Source organism: Numenius arquata, chromosome 2 (assembly GCF_964106895.1).
Source record: "Numenius arquata chromosome 2, bNumArq3.hap1.1, whole genome shotgun sequence".
Lineage (NCBI taxonomy): Eukaryota > Metazoa > Chordata > Aves > Charadriiformes > Scolopacidae > Numenius > Numenius arquata.
The window spans coordinates 57,214,367-57,229,509 of NC_133577.1; the positions used below are offsets into that span (position 1 = coordinate 57,214,367).

A 15,143-nucleotide genomic window follows, 5' to 3' on the forward strand; every position below is an offset into this window, starting at 1 on the left:
GCGAAGGGGACTGCGTGTTTCCGGAAGACGTGGCTGTTGCTGCCGCTGATTCTCCTCAGACCCCCGCGCTCGCCGCCACCGCCACCATGATCTCCCTCTCGGACAGCCAGAGTAAGGGCCGCCGGCAGCTCCGCGGTGGGAGGGGCCCGTGGGGGTGGGCGCCGCCGAATTGCGGAGCGGGGAGGCGGGGGCTGGGAGGGGGGACGGGACGCTCTGGTAGCAGTCGACCGGGGCGGCCCTGGCCCGGCCCGCCGCTCCCGGACCCTCGCCCTTTGTTCGCGCTCCCGCGGCGCGTCGGTTGATGCGGTCGGGGCCCAGGGTCCCGGTCCGGGCCGCTGCGGAGAGCTCGTCTCCTTCCTCAGCCCGGGCTCTCCGCCTGAGGAGCTCTCGGGGTCTGGTTTGTGCAGGCGAGACAGGGCTGGCGGCACGGCCGTGTCCCACCCCACGGCGGGCACCGGCTGGCAACCAGCCGCGGGTGGGAGCGGGAGGACGCAGGCGGAGCTCAGCTGGCAGTGGCCGCTTGGTTGGGGCTGTTCGACCCGCGCTGGGCCTGGCCTGGCCTGGCCTCGGGTCTGGCGGCGGAACCGCGAGCTGCCGGGGGAAACGGAGAGTGGGGCGGGATGCTGGGCTACAGAGGGCCGGGCGCTCGGCAGGGGTGGGTCACCCCCCTCCTCGGAGGGCACCGCCACCAGCGCCGCCGCCGCCGTTTGAGTGGGGCTGTGAGGCCTTTGGTGTTGGCGGGGGTGGTGAGAATGAATGAAAGCTGAACGGTGAACAAAAGTAGCAATGAGCTGAAGTCTTCTCGTGTGCCTCCCTGTGGACATCGGTGGTTTGGAATCGCTCAGTGATATGTCAGTGGCCTTACTGCCTTTCTCTTAACTGGCTGTTATCACGGGGAAGACTTGCAGGTGACACTTTTAAGGTGAGGACCGGAAACTCAGTCTGAAGTGGGAAAAAAAGGTACTCGTATGCGACTGTAGTTTTGCTCTCACTGAAGAGAAATACTTGGAAATAGAGATGTTGAAAGGGAAAATACAAAGAAATCAAATGAAAGGGGTTTGTAAGTGTTTAAACCACAAAGTAAAGGATAATGTTAGGTCTTTGATTTAAATTAATGTTTCACACGTGACACATTGCTGGCATGGTTGCCATGAAAGGAAATAAGCCTGCTTGATAGGCACCATTGTGTCAGTTATGAAGGAGGCTAAGTGTGAAAGATGTAGAAAAGAAAGTTTAAAGAATTAAGTTTAACTGGAGAGCAGGATACTGGAAATGGAGGTATTGGAGAGCCCATCAAGGCCAAGGATGAAGACTGGCAGAAAAGCAGGTTAGCAGCATTCAAGGTCAATGACTTCTTGAGAAATTCAAGTGCCGTGCTCTGTTACTGGGATGGGTACTAACCCTTGGGGTTAATATTTAGGTTTCCGATTGATTAAATGCTTGTGGGCTTTGCTTTTGCTTGTTCTCCTGTCTTCCTCTCCAGACTATTCACTGGGGAAAAAGAAAAATCTGTTCAGAAAGATGGTATCTATTCACTGTTTTTCCTTTTCTTAGTTCCTCATTTGGGACCTTCAGTTAACTCCACTGCTGACTCTGTTGGTTTTAACCATCAGAGCCAGGAGTAGTAAGTAAAATACTATGGAGTTCAGTGTTTTTCAGTTTTCTCACTGTTTTTTCTGAAATTCTGAAGGTATTTCATCAGATATTTTTAAACTCATTGCTATTTGGAAAATATGGGGTTTTCCATAGAGTCACTGGTAGAATAGTGTGATAAATACCTGGAGAGAACCACTGCATTAGTTGATGTTTGGACAGTTAAATTTGCAGCTGTAGTCTGGAACATTTCTTAAATGATTCCTTGAGTGATGTTATAAATCACCAGTAATTGCAAAAGAATGCACTTAGTTTTTCCCGAATTAATTTTTCAATACTAAAATTACTGCTAGCAAAATAATAATTAAAAATTGAAATTTTTCATAACCTGTAAACTGCATTAATTTTTGTCTTCTGAGAGTCTATAGACCACAATTCCATTATTATTTTGTACATAAAAGATAGAGGATGTGCATCGTCTTCCCTAACTTTCACAACCAGTATATCTTAATTTTGAGTCTTAATATTTACTAAGCCAATTTGATTCAGTCCTGCAGTACTCTTGCACAGCTTATGGGATTTCTGCAGAAACATGGAGAAAGCATTGCTTCTTCCTCTCAGTAAATCATAATAATTTTTACATTTACTCTGGGTTTTTTAACATGGCTAGTATGTGTTTTTGCATTTCTAGGCATTGAAATGTTGTATTTGAGTAATATGGGAAGGCTCTTCTGGCACAGGAGGAAATGTGTAAAGATAGTTTGCATCCTCTATAAAAATTCCTAGTTCATTGTTGCAAAGGTTATGTACAAAATGTCAGTGCTTTTTTTTTTTTCTCCCTCTAAGAATGCTAGTCAAATGTATTTCCGAATTCTGATATGAATCAAGTCAGTAGTATCTTCTGCTGAAATATTGGCAACGGAGAATAATAGTCTTGGACTACTCATCTTCTTTCAGCAGTAATTTGGGGATAATGAGAATAGTCTTCCTTTTCTATTTTCTTCTCCATCCACTAACCAGAGGATATGGTTGACTTACTTCAGTGAATCTGAATCTGTTGTAGGAGGAGGTGATTACAAACATGTTTGAAGTGAATACAGAAGTGTCAGAGTAGTAATTGCGGCAGCTGTTGGGAGTTGGCCTCTGCCTTCTTGCAAAATCCCTACTTTGCGTTGTGTCTGTGGGAGGAATGAATACTGGCTTCCTGTGATTGCATATTTATATTATTGGCAGCTGGTAATTCCTTTGGAGTCCTGCCTCCAAGTGTTTTCCTTCCAGAATACAGATTGTTTCTGGTCTTCTAAAGTAAAGAGTACTGGAGAAAAGGGCAGATTGCAATTGTTATATTGCCTTCAGTCAGCAGATTCATTGAAAGTGCAGCTTCCAATTCCATTTTTTGTTGTAAACAAGTATTGAGAGTGTCTGCAGTAAATCAATTGTAGCAGGTTACTTAGTAGTTTTAATTCTGGGTGGTTAAAATGCTCACAGCAAAAGTTTAAAGTGGCAGGTGATACTGTAGAACTACAGATTTAACACCATGTGGTCTGCAACCTCGCTGAAAGATGAGCCTTTGCAGAAGTTAGGGAAGTGGAATGTTGCAGTAACAAATCTCTTTACTCTGAGCTGTTTTGAACTGTTTTTGCAATGACTAAATGGAAGTTCTGGAATGGGCAGAGTGATGCTCCTTTACTCCTGAGCTCTTCAAGTAATAGTAAATGATCAAGTAGATCTGGGTAACAGTAGCAGTGAAGGCTATTATAGTGTGGGTGGGCGTTCGGGCTAGACTATACAAAACTACTGAGAAAACATATATATGTATATATATAATCTCCTGTATATATATCACTCTCTCCGAAATATATGTATCCAGATGTGGACACAAACTGAGCTGCCAGCCTGTCTATAGTATTATGGCTAGTTTTGATAGCTGTTTTTATGTATCCTGTAGGTTTCTAAATTCTCTGGGCACAGGATTAGGAATAATGTAAGGGTGAGTGCATGGATGAATGCAAAGATTTTTTGCAGCTGTGTTGCTGCTGTTTCTGTTATTTCTCTCCTATTGCAGTCTGTGTCAAAGGAAGGCCTTAGATGTTTAATTTTAAAAGTAGGATGTATTTCTAAGTATGGTCTGCAAGATACCTCAGAAGCTGTTTTCAAGTGGTAGCTGTAATCATAGCTTGGCATTTCTAGCCCAGTTTCTCAGACAAGACTTCCATCCTACTCTTGCCTTCCTAGTATTTCTTGAGCAACCTTTACAGACTGGCAGAATGCAAAGATACTGGCATCTGACTGGAGAGCCAAGGTAGTGTTTAATAGCACGTGTGTAACTTGGAAAGAGCCTATAGCACTGATCTGAGCTGTGTTCAGTCCAGAAGTCAGGGGAAGTGGGACCACTATGCAAGATAATGGGAGGTGGAATGTGAGGTCTCAGGAGGATGGAAAGGACATGGGTACTTGTGTTACTGCAGTAAAGATAATGGATAAGAGTTGCAAATGGAAAACAAAGTTTCATTATCTGTTCACAAAACAATACTTTTCTCCATACCAGCAGCAAATTAAAAGGGTTGTCTTTGCTGTATGTATATATGCATGCACGCTTTTCTGTTGCATTCAGTTTTGGTCTATAGATCCAAATATGTACTTTTTTGCTAAGCAGCTTCCAGAGATCTCTCTGTTATTAAAGTAATTGGTGTCTACAAGGCTTACTATATTTGTACACTCAGGAAAGTTTTTAGGTGGTCATAGAATCATCTAGGTTGGAAGAGACCCTTGGGATCATCGAGTCCAACCATCTACCCTACTCTACAAAGTTCTCCCCTACACCATATCCCCCAACACCACATCTAAACGGCTCTTAAACAAATCCAGGGATGGCGACTCAACCCCCTCCCTGGGCAGCCTGTTCCAATGCCCGACCACTCTTTCTGTGAAAAATTCTTTCCTAATGTTCAGTCTAAACCTACCCTGCTGGAGCTTGAAGCCATTCCCTCTCGTTCTGTCATTAATTACCTGTGCGAAGAGACCAGCACCAACCTCCCTACAGTGTCCTTTCAAGTAGTTGTAGAGAGTGATGAAGTCTCCCCTCAGCCTCCTCTTCCTCATACTAAACAGTCCCAGCTCCTTCAACCGCTCTTCATAGGATTTGTTTTCCAGGCCCTTCCCCAGCTTTGTTGCCCTCCTCTGCACTCGCTCCAGCACCTCGATATCTCTCCTGTAGTGAGGTGCCCAAAACTGGTCATAATACTCCAGGTGTGGCCTCACCAGTGCTGAGTACAGGGGCACAATCGCCTCCCTACTTCTGCTGGTCATGCTGTTTCTAATACAAGCCAGGATGCCGTTGGCTTTCTTGGCCACCTGGGCACACTGCCGGCTCATGTTCAGCCGCTTGTCAATTAGAACCCCCAGGTCTCTTTCTTCCAGGCAGCTTTCCAGCCACATTTCCCCAAGCCTGTAGCGCTGCTTGGGGTTGTTGTGGCCCAAGTGCAGAACCTGGCGCTTGCCCTTGTTGAAACTCATACCATTGATGTTGGCCCAATGATCCAATCTATCTAAGTCTCTCTGTAGAGCTTCCCTATCCTCCTGGGAATCAACACTCCTGCTTAACTTGGTGTCATCTGCGAACTTGCTGATGATACACCCTATGTCCTTGTCGAGATCATCAATAAAGACGTTAAACAGAAATGGTCCTAACACTGAGCCCTGAGGCACACCACTTGTGACCGGCCGCCAGCTGGATTTAAATCCATTGAGCACCACTCTTTGGGACCTTCCAGTCAGCCATTGCTTGATGGCAATGTCATAAAATAGGCCGAGTTTTTCTATAAGTTTAAAATGTCTGTAGATTGGACATTTTAAGTTTTTCACAATTTTTATGCACAAGTTTTTCCTTGTACCATGTTTTGTTACATGCCTAAATTTGTTTCTTTTCCAGAGATTGGAATGGGACTAACAGGCTTTGGAGTGTTTTTCCTTTTCTTTGGAATGATACTCTTCTTTGACAAAGCTCTTTTGGCTATTGGAAATGTAAGTGCCTGCTGTTTAGTCTTAGATTCTGCACCACTTAGAATTATGTATATGATATATCAAAAATAAGCTAAATATAGAACAATGTTATCAGTATAAAGGAAGAGTTCTGCTCAGTGATACGAGTGAATCATTTTTCCTGATTAAAGTTAGAGCAGCTCACATCAATCTAAAGATCGTACCTCCAGGTCAGGTCTGCGGTATGTTGGTCAGGCAAGAAGCAGCTTGTTCTGTAGTTGTTATGCTGCTGAAAGTAAGATTTTTAGATTGGCTGTGATTACTAATGCTTGCTTTTTTGTCACCTTGTAAGATAACTGTCAGATTTTAATATCTATTTGGATAAGAATAGAGAAGTGTTTTGTACATGCTAGCAAATGTGCGCTGCTGTGCTTTATGAAGGAAGAAAGAAGTATGAATTACTGATAGTCTGGGTTTAGAAGAGGCAATAACCCTACACAGTAGAGAGATTTAATATCTTCAGTTTTTACCAAATCAACGTTTTCACTTAAAGCAGGATAGAAAATAAAACCTAGTTCTGGTACACAAAATTCCCAATCTAAAGTAAATATAAAATGACAAGGTGTTTTCTGAATGTGATAATATCTGTGCTACTGCTTTTCTCAGCTTTGCCAGCCAAGAGCACAGCCTGGTTGAGGTTCATATCCTGTTTTCCTGATGCCTTGAGGTCTGTGGTCAAAACTGATCAGTTTGATTCTGTGGCAGCAGAGTCAAATACTGAGATTCACAGAAGAAAAATTTTAAAACATATATTTGAATTTGAGTGTGTTAGTTGAAGCATTGTTCTGAACCATCAATGAAGTGTATAGTGGAAGAGTAAAAAATAAAATAATGCTTATTTTTTTCTTCTTGTAATGTAAGGTGGAAATACGAGATCCTGTTTAGGGAAAATGATGAAAACATAGGTAGGAAGAGACAATGACAGGCTATGTGGTAACCAAAGATAATGCAAGAAAAGGTACTGTATCCTTATAAGAAGTTAAAAAAAAAAAAGTGATATCAGAAAGGGAAAAATATGCTAAGGAAGTGGTTTATTAAATAACATACAAAATTTAAATTCCATCTATAATCTTGAGTAAAATCTGAGATACTATTCCCTTTTCAGCAAAAATGTTGCCCAGATGTATGCTTACAAGCTGAAATAATTACAAGTCAGTCCTGTTGCTAAAGGACACTAAAAGTAGTTGTAACTAGTTGGGACTAGTGTGATAATGTTGAGTCTGTACTGGAACTAGTAAACAGTAGAAAGACTATACACATTAAAAAAAAAAAACAAAACTAAACAAACACAAAACCAAGAAAAATAAAAACCCACAATAAAAACAAATGAGTGAGATAATGCTCTTCAGCTATCTTCCTCTTTTGACTTCATACTGTTCAGTAGATCAGTACAAGCTGTTGAAGATATCCATGGTACAAAATGGAGGTGCTTTTGTAACGTGTCTGTTCTCAGTTTTTAGGAACTTTTGCTGTCAGTGGTACTGAGCTTTAGTGCTGCTTGTGAGTAATGATTGTACTTATGTTACAGGACAGATATAGGTCATTAGGTCCTTGACCAATGATTGGTCATGACCAATCATTAGGTCTTTTGACATGATTGTGTTTGTCAGAGACTACAAAGGTAGACTCTTTACTTTTTAAGCAGGTGTGAGAAGAGTTTTGAATGCTAGCTACAAATGCTTTAAAATGGACTTTACAGAAGAAAATCACTAGTAAATTACTTCTCACCATCTATCTTTTGGTATTACAAGAAGTTATGCAAGAAATGCAGTCTAATTTTGTAGAATATATATTGTAGAATATATATATGTTTACATCCTAAACTTAAGAATATAATTAGCTATTTTCTTTATTTGGTTGGTTTTTGTCTTTTCTAGGTTTTATTCGTGGCTGGCCTGTCTTTTGTTATCGGTTTAGAAAGAACATTTAGATTCTTCTTTCAAAAACACAAAATGAAAGCAACAGGCTTTTTCCTGGGTGGTGTGCTCATAGTTCTCATTGGTTGGCCTTTAATAGGAATGATCCTTGAAATTTATGGGTTCTTCCTACTATTCAGGTAAGACTTGTTTCAAAATACCTTTCTGTATTGATGTATCTAGGAATAAGTGTATTTCTTCAGTGTTCCTGTGTTACAGCTGGCAAAGCAGCATCCCTTAAATGTTTGCTTTCGATCAATTTTTTATAAAGTTGTTGATTTACATTTGCAAGAGGTGGAAAGTTGATAAGTAGATCTCCAAGATTTAAATCTGCTAATGTTTGAGGCATATACCAAACCGACTTTGGTAATGTTGTTTATATCTAAGCAAAGATTTGTAAAGCTTCAAAGCAGCTGGGACCCCAAATTGTTAGCAGGGCAAAGTTTAAGTATTTCCCCATAAAAAAGGCAACTTAGATACTTAGTATTTTTTTTGGTGGAGAGTTTGTTCTTCAAGAAATGAGTCAAAATACTTTGTTACAAACATCCTACGTTTGTAACCTTATTTCATTACTATGGTAGCCCAGTGAAAAGGTGTTTTCTGTCCTGTTTCAGTTACGCTTGTACCCAGCAGCATGAGAGCTGCTGGTTTTGGTTAGCGTTATCTGGACTGAGTTAAGGAAACATGAAAACTCATTATATGTATCAAGACTGTTGTTGAAAAACTATAGCTTTCACAATGTATCATTTGACTTCTCCATAAATGCATGGTAATGGTGAAAGAATTTGACTTGTTGCAACCTGTATATCTATATTTTATCTTTATTTCCATGGTTGAAGTTTGGTATTTCAGTATAGAACAAAGTACAACATATGCTAATAAGTAAGAAGGGAGGCTTTTAGTTGTTCTTGGACTTTTGTTTCTTTTTGTTTCTTTTCTTTCTGTGTTTCCTAATGATTCCAGTCATGTGGATTACTGGGACTTTTATATGGAGAACCTTTATATTTATCAAAAGCAACTTAGCAGTTCTAGTAACTTTACTTCAACTCAGACTAAGATAATACAAGTATAAACACTGTTAGACTTTCTTATTTTTCAGTCTCTTGATTTTTAGACCACTAAACCAGTTCTAGTAAGTGTTCAGATCCCTCTAGAACCTTTACTCCTAGGTTATTGTCTTGCGTGCCTAGGCTATTTTAACACAGTCACCTTTTGTATGCCCTGTAGTAGTAACTGCAGAGCGCTGCTTCTCCACAAAGCAGCAGTTAGGTACTGATGACCAAGTAACACTTAAACAAAGGACAGGATTGCAAAGATTATTATTTTTTTGAAGATGCATCTGACTAAATAGAGAGACAGACAATTATTATTCTACTTTGTTTTAAATCTAGAATGTCTTTCCTTTCTTGTTTTTAATGTTTCCCATCAGAGGCTTAGCTTTTGCCATGGTTTCACATGCCCAGATTACATGCAGTGGAGAAGGCTATTCTGGGATAGTATCTCCTGTTGTACTCTAATCTGCTTTTGAAACCTTGTTTACATTAGAGGCATCCAGAGTTATGGCTACCAATATTATCCTGCTATACTGACTTCCTTATTCTTGGCTACACCAACTGTTTTAATCTAAGTGGTTTGTGTGTCCTCCATCACAACTTACTGGGCCACTGAAATTGTCTGGTCTTCGGGGGGAGGGGGGGAGTGGAGGGAGAAAAAGAGAAGAAAATCTGTAGGAAAAAACTTGCTGGTATTATTATCCAGCAAATAGTTTTTACCAGCGTAGTGAAGAGGAGGATGACTTGTGAAACTTCACTGTTTCACTGTGGCTGAGGTTTCATTACACATTAATCCTTATTCTACACAGGGAATGTATAGCTCAACAAGGGATAACTCAGATTGCCACCACCAGCTGAATTACTGCAGGTGACTGCAAACAGCACAGATACTGCCATAGAAAATTTCTTTTCCTGCTGCAGAGATGAAGTGGAGAGTGTGGGGGGCTGCACTGTAGCAGCTATGCCAGGCAACATCCCCGGCTCATGATTCAAATCTCTGACTTTACATAAACTTGTGAAATAAGTGAATACATAACTATGTTATGCTTAATTTTCTTTAGTTAATGTAGACTACCATATATGGCTTCAAAGGGGATTACTCAGAATTAACTTCAGTTGTTTTTACACTGAGTATTACAAGACTGTATTTCCTATAATGTAATAAGAAATCATCTCAAAATATGTATGGTAGTTTTGAGAAATCTGTTGGGAGCATCAGTTCTGTTGACTAAGTTGGGTATTTTTTCTTTAGTTATTTTTTGAAGAGCTGACTGAAAGTTGCCAGCTATGAAGAAAATTAAGTTCATTTAAAAAATAGGGGTTCCTTTCCTGGTTTTCTCTCTTCTCTGCTGAGTGTATGTTGATGTATTTGGTGAAATTAATGTGATGCTAACAAGCTACAAGATTTTATGTAAACTTGGTTTTAAAAATACCTGCTATTTCTTTGTTTTATAGCACCATGAGAATAGTTTATTTATAAAAACTAATACAGTCTTCTGATATTCTTACCTAAAGGGGGTTCTTTCCTGTGGTGGTTGGCTTTATTAGAAGAGTTCCAGTTCTCGGATATCTCTTGAATTTACCTGGTATAAGCTCGGTAAGTGTTTGGTACTTCATGCAAAATTTGAAGCTTGTACTGTTTTTTATTCCATTGTTATAGCCATAGTAGAAATGCATCAGAAATAAAGCAAATGTAGGTTTAGAGCAGTGACTTTGAGTGTATTCCTGTATAGTTCTTGCACCATACAGATCACCTTCAATCCCAGTGAGGGACTTCTAGATGTCAAAGGACACCTTTGCAGAAGCTGCTTCCGCTTACATGTTGTGAAGTGGAAAGAGCCCTGGATCGTGACTTGAAAATCCTGCTTCACTCCTGGCCCTAGGTGACCGGACAGATGAATCATGCCACTGTTCAGTGCTTCTTCTCCGGTCTGTACAACGAGAAGGACACTGTTCTTTGTGTTGTACTAGGATATGTTTATGAAAAGTGGCCTGTAAAAGCAAATGGTTTTAGTTCAATGTTAAGTTGAAGCTTGTATGGTGAATCCAGAAACTCTCATGATGCGTAGTCATTCATCAGATATATTTATTAAGGTCCACTGCACCAGGCTCCGTCTTGCTATTTACTGAGATTTGTATTTTTTTAAATGCAGTTTTCCATTTTCTTGACCAAGTAGCCAGAGATTTGAAGACAATTAACAGGTGCCAGAAAGATGGTAATCTAGGGTGTTTCAGTTAACTACTTTTACTGTGCTAATTTCTGTATGTATTTTAACACAAGCGTTGTCAACCCTAGTTTTGAAAGTAACGGTTTTAATAGCTACTACTAAAAAATAAATAGGGGCTATAATTTAGATGTATACAGGCTGTTTTTTTTTTTTAAAAATTAGTGTTCAAGATCATCTGTTCCAATCTTACAGCTAGGCCAAGTTCTGGCTTATAATTCATGATCAATTGAATGTTTAATTTTTCAATTGATCTTACTTAGTCATATTTAATTTGATCATAATGGGGTTAAATCTTGTTTTAAAAAGATAATTGTTAATGTTTTATTCAAAGCCTACGTAGGCTCAGAAGAGAATCCACAGTGATGGTCAGTTGAAATATCTTACTTGGTCTACTAATGCATGTGTGGCTGATACTGTATCGTTTTGTTTTAATCATTAAGCTAGCAGTGTTATCTGCATTCTTCTATTTCCTTTTTCATTCTGTTGCATCTTCATGTTGCACTGTTAATGTCTATATGAGAAAAACATGTCATGCAGAAACACAATTGCAATGTAAGATTTCTAATTTTCACAAACTGAAATCATGAGACCTTGGTGAGTACTATTTTTCTCTCATTTTCAGTTGCATACTAACTGTGCAAGTAGCAAGTAATATTTGAGAGTAACTTCACTGTGTATAAATGTCATGCAGTTAAAAACCTTTTTGTCTCCTTTTTTTACAGCTTGTAGATAAAGTTGGAGAAAGCAACAACATGGTATAATGACAAGAGAGCAGAAGACTGATTCTAAACTTACTGTATTATTTATAAAATCCTTTTGAAGAATACTCAGCACAAAGATTAATTTGTGTACAAAGGAAAATCTTGTTACATTCTTTACATAACAGTTTAATTTAAAATGTAGAGTCAACAATATACATTAGACAAGAAGCTCAGCAAGTATGCTTCTAGGAAAGTAACTCCAGAGTTCAGGAAGTAAACTGAAGAGGTGAAAGTCATGGAATAACCCATGTTACAACTGTTCAAGACTATTTTTTGTTGTTTTTGGAAAACATGCTAAAGGCAATGAACCCTTGTGGAATTAACGGTGCCTGTACTTTACCTCCTTATTTTGAAGGTGCAGTAGAGCAAACAGGCCTTCGTTTTTAAGGGTGACCCAAACTTATCCAACCCTCTGCTTGCTATCCTCAGAGTGAGAAAAAAACAGACAACCAAACAGAAAATTTCTTGTGTAACAAGAGATGCGTCTTTGCATGAAGGTTAAGATGACTATTCATCTTCAAGTGTATTATGACAAAAAAAAAAGGAAACCCTACACGGTTCTGTTGTAAACATTTTTGTAAATATGTGGCTGAAATAAAACATTGTTATCTTAATGTTTCAAAGCCAAATGTAAGTTGATTGTATTTGCCTTCCATTTCGGAATATGCAAAAGGTCAATCTTTAATAACTTCAGTCTTAAATTTTGGTTCTGAACAGGTAGAGCTCAACAGGGAACTCTGGAAAATGACTCGCAGTCCTTCCAGTTTGTTCTCCTTGAGTGATGTTACACATGCATCCAGATGAGACTGTAGCCCCTTGTTGCTAACATGAAGACTTTGTGAAATACGCTTGGTTCACAAAAAAAAAAATAAAATGCATTTGGTTAAGGTGCTGACATGAACCCTGTGAAATGTATCTTATCAAAATTTGAACCTTTGTTTTTAAATAGTTTGAAGCTAAGGATTCTTTGTTTACTCTGGAACTACAAATTGACTTTTATTTTTTACAGTAATAAAATGAAAATTTAAAGTTGTGTGTATGTGAGTCTCTGGGGAGAACACGGAGCTAATGGGGCTAACTAAAGACCAGGTGCCAATCTCCATAAATTTTGTATCTTGTTGCTTGGGTTATCTTCAAATAACTTAAAACTTCTGTCAGTTACAGCAACACCTTTGTTACAGAGATTCTTAGCTAACCTGGAATGAATATCCCCTACTAATGCAAGGGTCCCATTTCTCCTTCTGTTGGAATGTTAAACATTGTGCACTTTCAGTAGATTTAGTTACATGGTGTCCTCACCTAACAAAACATGATCATTGAGGAAATTGTATTTGTGCAGATTTTGGGGGTTTCTGTTGCATTTAACTTTCCTTTCCCTTAACTGTAACCCTAAAAAAATTACCAAAAATGCAATGGTAGTATTTCAAGTAGCTATGTAGTCTTAAATGTCTAATGGATGTTTTTTTGGTGTTTTTTTCTTTATTATGCAGTTAAAATTGGTATTTTCCAAAATAACTTTTAAGAAGAATCCTCATATACCAACCCATTTGGAAATTGCCATGAAGTTTAAGACATGTTTTATTTTCATTACAACTGTATAAATAGCCACAATCTACTATTCCCAATGTTTAATCAACGACGTTGTTCCTTCTCAAACAAACACACAATGATTCAGTAAAAAAATGCCATTATATTTACAACGAATAGCATCTGTTTATTTTACAAATTACAAAAAAGATGCCTATATTTACCTGATGGTATGTGTGTTATAATTTACAGACAGGAGTAAATATGACTTGTGGCTTCTACCTCAAGAGATAAACCAATTTTAACTGTTCCGGTAGATCTGTTGTGTGTTTAAAACGACTTAGACAATAACACTACAGCGGTTTAGCAGCCTAATCTGTACTGTGGGAATCAAGTACTGTCTAAAGCAGATGGTGTTCGTGACTTACATTAGAAGTCAGCTACCTGGAGATTTTTGTTCTTGACTTTTGAGAAGTAACGTGATGGGAAAGGTGGACTGCACCACACGACTATGGAGCTCTGACTGAAAGCACATTGCTCGGTAAGCTCAAGTACCTTCATCAACAAGAAAGCTGATGATACCTTTCAGAGGTAATGAATGTGTTGCTGTATATGATCTTTTAGCCCTCCGAAATGCCGGGATGTAGGCAGTTCATCTTGCTTCTATTTAATTCGTTGTTTTAAATCAAAAGTCAGTTTGTCACGTGAACTGTTGTGAAAAGCATCTGAGGGAACAAAATTGTATGTTGAATTTAGCGCAGTCTTTATCCCTCAAGGTAATGTTGTCTTTGAGACAGTTTTGCCAGGATAAATGTGGGTGGCAGCAAAGGTCAATATGACTTAGCCTTAAAGTGTTTCTATTGCTGTAAAAATATCTCTTAACAGAAACATGCTTGGAACATTTCCCCTTTTAAATGTAATTTATAATTGCTGCTTTAAAAATCGCAAGGGTGGATCTTATTCTGAGCAAAAGAATACTGTAAATATCCTTCTCATACCTTGAATAAATGGGTACCTTTTTCTATAATTTGTCATTGTGTCTCTTTACGTGCACATATTAAGAAAATGTTTTGGGAACTTTTCCTTTCCAAAGGTTAGGGAGTGCATGCTGTTACTGCTTGGCTATCTCACACTGTTCTGACTTTCATAGCTTTAGTGTCTTTGATGAATCTTAAATGGAAAGGTTTCCTCATTTTCTTACAATAAACCTTTTACATAAACATCCCCCTAGTTATTCAGGTTCCAGTTTCAAATGCATCACAACAAAATGTGGAAATTAATTATGGGGGAAGTAGTTTCTTGGTTAAACCACCTCCTTTCCTATCTGAGGAAAAAACTGTGAAACTTCAGGAGAAAAAGGGCACGTGTCTGGAACTCAGAGCAGGTTCTAGTCCCTGTGCTTTCAGTTTAGTTCAAGGATATGAGCACGAGTTCCCTATAGCCTAGAGACTGGCCTGATAAGCAGGTTTACTGTTCTGTAGGGCTCCAAGCTTACAACACGCTGTTCAGGATTTTCACAGATGGAGTTGAATAGCGAAGCAGGGGTTTTATTTGACTGTTGAGTTGTCATGTGTTGGTGCCATGTGCTAGTTGATGCCCTAAAAACTTAACTTTGAATAAAGTTCCAGCCTCTCAACTTTTACCAAAGTTGGTTCTGTCCTAAGAATTCCAAATAATTGGCACTTCCTAATTTAAAAGGAAAAAATCACAGCTACATCTAGTTATAACTGTGAGAGGTATCATGTTAATCTGCATGTAGCTCCTGGCCAGGTACTTTCAGTGAACAGTTGCCATTTATTTACCAGGAATACTTTGACTTTGTTATCGCTCACAACATGGTACTGCTGTAGCTTAGAGTCTGTGTCCAAAACATTGTAAAGGAGGCTATCTTGTCTCTGCAGTAGACGTCAAAGGTGAGATTTTATTGGATTACTTAAAATTGTTTCCTCACCAGAAGGTACGGACTCATCTAGTTGTTGCCTTTCTGCTTTGCTTGATTATCAGGCTGGAAAGTAGAGTCCATGT

General features: G+C 39.1%; 1 protein-coding gene across 1 annotated transcript; it reads left to right on the forward strand.

Annotated features, from left to right (window-relative positions):
• Positions 1-14,143, forward strand: GOLT1B (golgi transport 1B). The gene is made up of 5 exons (XM_074168491.1): positions 1-111; positions 5,525-5,616; positions 7,512-7,690; positions 10,118-10,199; positions 11,553-14,143. Exons 1-5 carry the CDS (start codon positions 87-89, stop codon positions 11,589-11,591), a joined length of 417 nt encoding a protein of 138 aa, XP_074024592.1. The 5' UTR covers positions 1-86; the 3' UTR covers positions 11,592-14,143.
• Positions 14,144-15,143: the final 1,000 nt, after the last annotated feature.

What these genes read in the sequence shown, in the direction of transcription:
- GOLT1B (XM_074168491.1), top strand. Translation starts at nt 87, where the DNA reads ATGATCTCCCTCTCGGACAGCCAGA. An exon ending in CTCTTTTGGCTATTGGAAAT is followed by an intron (nt 5,617 to 7,511) that starts GTAAGTGCCTGC and finishes TGTCTTTTCTAG; the next exon opens with GTTTTATTCGTGGCTGGCCT. An exon ending in ATTTACCTGGTATAAGCTCG is followed by an intron (nt 10,200 to 11,552) that starts GTAAGTGTTTGG and finishes CTTTTTTTACAG; the next exon opens with CTTGTAGATAAAGTTGGAGA.